The sequence below is a fragment of the Chrysoperla carnea genome, assembly GCF_905475395.1.
Source record: "Chrysoperla carnea chromosome X unlocalized genomic scaffold, inChrCarn1.1 SUPER_X_unloc_6, whole genome shotgun sequence".
Lineage (NCBI taxonomy): Eukaryota > Metazoa > Arthropoda > Insecta > Neuroptera > Chrysopidae > Chrysoperla > Chrysoperla carnea.
In genome coordinates this window covers 76,353-84,648 of record NW_025408189.1, presented here as the reverse complement: position 1 = coordinate 84,648, position 8,296 = coordinate 76,353, and the positions used below count along the sequence as shown (strand labels likewise).

The window sequence follows — 8,296 nt, the reverse complement described above, 5'->3', positions numbered from 1 at the left end:
ATATACAATGCAAAATTATATATAATGTACATTTTAAATATTTTATTTTGTTTTCTAGGTTATTAGCTTGCGCTTTCATCCTAAATTTGTTTTGGATTTGCATGGCTTTTATTAGTTTGGAGGATTTGGGGGTGGTTAGGTTTTGAGTTACTTTATTTTTATTTATTGTTTGTTTGCTACAGAAAAAGTTGGTAAAAAAACTGTTTATATATTAAACTGACTTGTCAGTATAGGCTGTTGTTGTATTTTATTGCTATGTTGTGGTAGGTCGTGTTGTTTTTATTTTATTTTTATATTTTATTGCAGTCCGGGTTCCAGCGTGTGATATATTAATTTATGTTTTGCTGGTGCTGGCAGGTCTATTATCATATTTTTTGTCAGATTGCTTTTGTGTATTTGATGTTTATAAAATTTTTCTGACATAGTTTTGATTACTTCTTTTATTGTTTTTGCGTCGGTTGTGCTGTGTAATTTTTTGATTGTGATGAGTCTGTCTGCGTTTGCTACTAGTCTAAGGCATTTATTTTGAATTCGTTGTAGTTTAATAAATTGCGTTTTGGATGCACTGCACCAGACCGGTGCTGCGTTTGTTATAACTGGTTTTATTATTGCATCGTACAGCAACTTTTTTGTTTTTAGCGTTAGTGCACTGTACCTGTTAAGCAATGGATACAGTGTACGCACTACCCCGTGACCCTTGGCCACCAGGTGGTTTATTTGAGGCACAAACGACATGCCCTTATCCAGATATACACCCAGATATTTCACCTTGTTGCTGGTTGAGATACTCATCCCGTTCACCTTAAGGGGGCTTGTGATTTTGATGTTAGTGAATTTTTTGGTGAACAGGATGTGTTCGGTTTTTGAGTCGTTTATTTTAATTTTCCAGTCATTGGCGAATTTTAGGATCATATCCAGGTGTATCTGGACTTGTTTTGTCGCCACCTGGGCGTTAAATGAGTGCGCGTATATGGCGGTGTCGTCCGCATATACGGCCAGGTTTGTTTTGGCGAATTTGGGCATGTCGTTTATGTAGATATTGAAGACGATTGGTCCCAAAACTGATCCCTGTGGGACTCCTGCCCTTATTTCCCTTACAGTTGATTTTTTGGTTTTTATTTTCAGCCGAAAGTTTCGATTTTGGAGATAGCAGGCCATCAGCCTGCTGAGTTGGGTTGGAATACCAGTTTTGTAGATTTTGTGAATAGCCCCTTCTATCCAGACCGTGTCGAATGCTTTTTCGACATCCAGGAGGACCATGGAAGTGACGTTTCCTTTGTTGAAGTTTTTAGTTATTGAATCCGCGATTCTTGCCACTTGCATGGTGGTTCCGTGACCCTCCCGGAAGCCGAATTGCTCGTCGATTAGTATATTTTTTTGTGTAATGACTTTGTTCAGTCTAGATAGAATGAGCTTTTCGACCACTTTAGATAGCGAGCTCAGCAGACTAATTGGCCTGTAGCTTGCTGGGTCTGTTGGGTTTTTGTTGGGCTTCAGTATTGGGACCACCAACGCTGTTTTCCAGGACTCGGGATAGTACCCCAATGCAAACATTGCGTTAACAATGTATGTAAGTTGCACTAACGCTTTTGTTGAGAGGTTTTTGACGTCTTTGTTTTGTATATTGTCTTGTCCGGGGGCTTTGTTGTTAGGTAATTTTCTGATTGTTTGTTTTATTTCCTGTGGCGACGTCAGTTTGATTCGTTTCTTTGGGCGATCGTTTTTGTTTTGTAGTTTTATTACGGACTGACGGACTGTGTTGTCAAGGGGTGATATGTTGTTGTTTTGTTGTACGGCTTCAATTGAGTCAGCAATGAGATCCGCCTTTTGTTTGTCGCTCATGTAGTTAGTGTTGTCTTTTATCAATGTGGGAATATTTTCCTTTTTGTGCCTAAATGATTTCGTTATTCTCCACAATGATTTGTCCCCTGGCTTGAGGGATTTAAGGGTGTCTTCCCATTGCTGATTCAACTGTTGCCTTATTTTTTGTCTTATCACCTTGTTTAGTTTGTTGATGTCGGGTTTGATTGTTTGTATTACTCGTCTGTGGTCCAGTCTACGTAGAGCGTTACGCGCTTTGATAAGGTTTATAATTTCTTGACTAAGGTCAAGTTTAGAAAAATTTATTTTAATTTGCTTTGTGTGTTTGTTTTTGGTGTTTATTATTGCACTTGTTAATTCGGCTAGCGCCATGTCAACATCACTGTTTGTTTTTATTTTTTTATTTATGTTTATGTTATTATTTAGTGTTTTTCTAAACTTGACCCAGTCAGTTGTTTTATATGATGTACACTTTGTTGTTGTGTTGTCTGTGTGTTGATCGTTTAATGTAAACATGATTGGGTTATGGTCTGATGTCAGTTCTGTGTGTGTTGTGAGTTTAGTTATTTTGTTTACGTTTTTGTTTATGACGATGTCAATGTACGTTGGTGTTGCGTTGTTGTGTGGGAAGTGTGTAGGCTCTTCTGTGTGTAGTACGATCATGTTTTTGTCTGTTATGTGTTTGTATAAAGTACGTCCGTTTGTGTTTGTTATGTGGTTTTTCCAGGTGTGATGTCGAGCGTTCAAGTCTCCTATTATCAATGTTTTTGTTCCTATGTCGGTCAGTGTCTTTAGGTCAAGGTCCGTGAATATGTTGCGTGGGTTGTTGTACGCTGCAACAATAAAAATGTTATTAATTAGCTTGATGGCAAGATGTTCAATAGATGTTCTATTTTGAACGTCAACTGTTATGTACGGGATGTTGTTTTTTATTAGAATAGCCACACCACCTCCGTGTGCAGTGCGATCCCTTCTCAAAATGTTAAAATTTTTTATTTTTATTTTTATGTCCGGTGTCAGTTTTGTCTCGTTTATTGTCATTATATGTATATTGTGTTTTTCAACGTAATGTCTAAGTTCTTGGACGTTATGCCTTAGACCGCACGCATTCCATGATCCAATGTTTATGGGCATTGGGCAAACTTGGCACGGAGAAAATTATTGAATGTTATGAACTTTTCCAGTTCGCTTTTGCAGTTTCTTAGGGCTGAGTTTAGTTGCCTTACGAGTTCCAGCATTTGATCGATGTTTATCAAGTTATTGAGGTTTTGTATTTCCGCTGTTAATTCATTTAGGTTGCCCATAGGGTTTTGTAAGTTTTGACGCGGTTGTTGTGGTTGAATGTTTTGTTGTACCGGTGGAGTTTGTGCCGGTTGTGTTGGTTGGAGGTGTATGTTTCTGTTCCAGGGATTTGTTGTTGGGGGAGGAGCTGGGACGTATTTTACTTTTTTCAATTCCAGTTTTTTTATGTATACTGGGCATTCTTTGTGGAATGCTAGGTGTTTACCCTGGCAGTTAACACATTTGATGTTTTTGGCGGTTGTCGGGTCCTCTTTGCGCACTTTGTCGCATTCTCTGGTCCAATGTCCTTCTGCGCATTTGAGGCAGTGTGGAGCCGCGCGGCAGTGGGTAGTACTATGGCCCCAGGACTGGCACCGCCTACATTGGATGATTTCGGGCGTGTTGTGCCGCATTTCCCAGGATATTTTTGTCCTGTTCACGTATTGTATGTTTTTGTTGAGATATTTAAGGTTTATTGTGCTATCACAGATTACCAGAAAGAGTCCTTTTTTGGTGTTTTTCAGTTTGAATACCTTTTCGACGTTTAATTTATATTTTTCTTCTAGATCTTCGATGATTTCTTCGGTGTCAGTGCTGTTGTCTAGCCCTCTTAAGATAAAGGCGTGTTTTCTGTCCGCTTTTGGGGTGTATGTGTGGTATTCCACTTTGCCTTCATTTAGAATTTCTTTGTACTTTTTGTATTCTTCATGATCATAAATGTACAAGTTTGTGTTGTTTGCGGTGTATTTGATGTGGAATCCTTTGTTTATTTCGTTTTCGAGTGATTTTACATATGTTTTGTGGTCGGTAGTTTTGGCGTGTATAACAAGTGGTGGTGGCTTTTTTGGTTTGTTTTGACCCAGTTCAATTGAGTCATTGTCGTCGTCTTCTTCATTTTCATCGTTTTCTAAAGGCGCAAATCGGTTTTTTAGCGGTATTGTTGGGGGTTTTGGTGTGGGCTTGCCGGTTCCCCTTGAGGTCGATGGCTTGACGAACATTGAGCTTAAATCCATATTTTTGGTTGTGTTGTCATCAACGATCATTTCGGTTGTCGTTGTTGTATTATTGTTTTCAACATTCACTTGATTTAGTTTAATGTTTACTGTACCTTTATTATTTGTGTCTTTTTCACTGTCGTTAATTTTCGTTTCACACTTTTTTGCGTTCAGTTCACTATTTGTTGTGTCTTTTTCACTATTTAATATGTTCACTTCACTATTTTTTGTGTCCGTTTCACTGTTTAATGTGTCTTTTCCCACTATATTTTCTACATTTTCCTGATTTATTTCACTGGCATCTTGTATATTGAGTACAAGCACTTTATTTTTTGTTTTGGATGGGCTTTGCCCATCATTATTGAGGCGTTTTAAGCCACGAGGCTTAGGCTTCATGCACTGACTTGATATTGTTTTTTTGTTTGTTAAAAATTTGCATATAACAAAAAAATAAAATTGTGTTATGTAAGTCTGTAATTAAGTTGTAGTCACAACGATGTGTTCACTACAGCTGTTGTACAGAGAATGGACGAGAACCGGTGTTTTCAACGTGGTATGGCTGTTGCCAGTAATAAATGAAAATTTTTACAAATATATATTTTTCATAAATATCATTAATATTAAAGTATATTATTAAAATTTTCAATGAAGTAATCAATTTAAATATATACTTATTTATTATACCATATATTTTAAATAAAAATGCAACCGCACACAGTATTCTCAAGTGGCCACCCATCCGTGGTACTGACTGTGGCAAATGTTTCTTAACTATTATTTTATAAAATATTTATACAAAAAATAATTTACTCTTATCAAATATTAATTTGTGGCCTGTATTAAGGCCTATGTTATTTTCATTTTTTAGCAAAAATAATGAAATATTTCAATATATTATTAAAGTAACAGATCATTTCTTTTTTGGTGCTGCTTTTTTAATTTTTGTAGGAGATGATTTGGCAACAGAAGCTTTCTTAGCTTTTGGTGCTTTCGGTTTACGAGCAGGGCTACTTTTGGCAGCGGATTTTGTACTTTTTGCTGGTTTTGCTTTAACTGGTGCTTTTTTTGATGCCGCTGATGATTTTGCAGTAACTTTTTTAGCAGCAGTTGATGATGATGGAGTCGCTTTTTTTGCTTTAGGCTTTTTGGCTGCCAATGATGTAGTTGTGGCTTTCTTTTCTTTTGGTGCCCGTTTACTTTTAGCACTCTTTGCTGAACCTTTTGCTCCACTTTCTTTTTTGGATACTTTTGATTTAGCTGAAGAATTAGATGAAGCGGAAGCAGCCAATTTGAATGAACCAGATGCACCTTTACCTTTAGTTTGTACCAAGGCTCCCTCAGTTACAGCAGCTTTTAAATATTTTTTAATAAATGGTGAAATTTTATCAGAATCCACTTTATAATTTGCAGCTAAATATTTTTTAATTGCTTGTAATGATGAACCACCACGTTCTTTTAAATTTTTAATTGCGTTAACAACCATTTCTGATGTACGTGGATGTGTTGGTTTTGAATGTTGTTTTGTACGTTTAGCACCAGAAGCTGTTGCTTTTTTTGTTGGTGTTGTAGAAGCAGCAGTAACCGCAGTTGCTGCAACAGCTGTAGAATTTTCTTCGGCCATATTTTTTTACTTTATAAAAATAATGTATTTATTATAAATATTTAAATGATAAAATATAATAATTCTATCAAATAAAAAATAAAGGTTTTCAATTATATCATTATTCACAATAATATAAGTCCCTATGTAAGTCAAAGTACCATGTAGAAAACACATAAAAATTAAATAGTATTTCTAATTTACTGTCGTAGTAAACATGATTTATTTTTTCAATTTCTATAATATATAAAATAATAAATTATAAATTTAATAATAATATTTATTTTATAAATTAAAATATATTTAATTTTTTTATTAACAATTATTAATAAACATAGTTTAATATTAATTATTTCAATCATACAAAACAATAATATTTTTAAGGTAAACTTAAAAAGTATATATTTTTATTTTTTATTTAATATCGATTTATTATAAATTATTAGTATATAAATAATTAAAAAATTTAATATATAAATATATATATTATAGTATAAGATTTCATTTTTAGAAAAACTTTTTTTGTCAATAATGAAAACGTATTATTATGAAATGTGTTAATCGAACATTGACAAAATATATTTCATTAGAAAATACTTTTATTTATGCATTAATATCAATAATTAACTATTAAATTAATTTTTTCATAATTATATAAAGAAATTTTATACTGATATAAGTATTTATATATTATAATATTTATTTTAAATATAAAAAAATTTATGACAAAATATATTATTAGAGTATTTGTTGAGATTAATATAAGATTATTTTAAATAAGAATTAATTTATATAATTATTAAAATATTATTAATTTTATGTTATGTAATTTTAATAAAAATAAATAATAATAATAATAAATATACAAATTTTTTAACAATTTAAATTTTATATGATCTAAATAATTTTGTTAAGTACGATATGAGAAATCATTGTAAGCTTCGTTAAGAAACTTTGTAATATAAAATAATAATAATAATATTAAATATATAAATAAATAAAATAAATTTGATATATATTTTTAGTTCATTCTGTGTATAAATCAAAGGATACCGAATAATTGGTAACGGATGCGATATATTATAGTATCGAGTATTAAAACATAATATATAAATTTATCTTGTTATTCAAATTTTTTGTTACTTAACTTATGTATTTAGAAAATTTATAATATTATTTATATAATTGACATAAAATCTTATAAATTGAAATTTTATTAATATGTATCAAAAGAAGAGAGTAACGTATTGATATAATATCAAAGGATACTGATTATTTAAATAACGAATACGTCATATATTGTTTGTGTAACGAAGTTCACTTGGCCATCTAGTTTAAAATAAAATTTTCAATAGAAAGTTTATATGTTTTTTTTTTTTTTTTTCTTTAATTATTAAAAAAATAAATTGAAATTTAATTCAATCAAATTTTATAATAATTTTAAAAAAATTTTTCCTTTTAAAAAATATTTTGTGATGTTGTGATAATATGTATTAATACAAGTGCATCCTGATACTTTTATCTCTAGTAAAGGTATGAGTATCATGAACAGTTTTGTTATCTAATGATATTATTTTGATAATATTTTGTGTATATTCTTATAATATTTTGTCTAAATATCATCATAATACAATATTATTTTGATAATATTTTATGAATATTCTTATAATATGTTACCTAAATGTCATCATAATATGATGAATTATTTCCATAATAACATATAAAAAAAAAAAAAAAAAAAAAGAATCATTAATTTATAATTATTTAAATTGATTCTTTAAAAAAATATTATAATATATTATTTATAAAAATAATTTTTACTCTTATTTTAAATAAATTTGTGGCCTTTTAATAAAAGGCCTATGATCGATGTATTATTATTATAAAAATTAATGCAATGTTTTTAATTTATGCTTTCTTTTCAGTTTTCTTTGGTAATAACACTGCTTGAATGTTTGGTAATACACCACCTTGAGCAATTGTTACACCAGATAATAATTTATTTAATTCTTCATCATTACGAATTGCCAATTGTAAATGACGTGGAATGATACGTGTTTTTTTGTTATCACGGGCAGCATTACCAGCTAACTCGAGAACTTCTGCAGCCAAATATTCCATAACAGCAGCCAAATATACTGGGGCACCAGCACCTACTCGTTCAGCATAATTTCCTTTTCGTAATAATCTGTGAATTCTTCCAACAGGAAATTGTAATCCTGCTCGGCTTGATCTTGACTTTGCCTTTCCCTTTACTTTACCACCTTTACCTCGTCCAGACATAGCGAATAAATTTATTTAATTAATATTTTTTTTTGTAAATATAATCACACAGATGTGTACGTTACGGGGATTGTAACATAAATGTTTAAAATGTTATTTGGGTATTTTAATTTATAATATTTATAAAATATAAAACTTTAAAAATAAACCAATCACCTTATAGTATTATTTTTAGCCAATCAGAGAGTAGTATTCATTTTTATTGTTATATCCATCTTCGCGTATATAATACGCTAGTTGTATACACGACACGCTCATACATATACTGACTGGTGTTCTGTAACTATCTGTGTATATTAATTGTTTGTAACAATGC

The 8,296-nt window shown here is 31.3% G+C and overlaps 1 protein-coding gene across 1 annotated transcript; it reads right to left on the bottom strand.

The window, feature by feature from the left end:
• Positions 1–3,108: 3,108 nt before the first annotated feature.
• On the bottom strand, positions 3,109–4,493 carry LOC123304494 (putative uncharacterized protein DDB_G0289963). Its single transcript, XM_044886362.1, has 2 exons — positions 3,636–4,493; positions 3,109–3,219 (listed from the first exon to the last, which is right to left on the bottom strand). Exons 1-2 carry the CDS (start codon positions 4,491–4,493, stop codon positions 3,109–3,111), a joined length of 969 nt encoding a protein of 322 aa, XP_044742297.1.
• Positions 4,494–8,296: the final 3,803 nt, after the last annotated feature.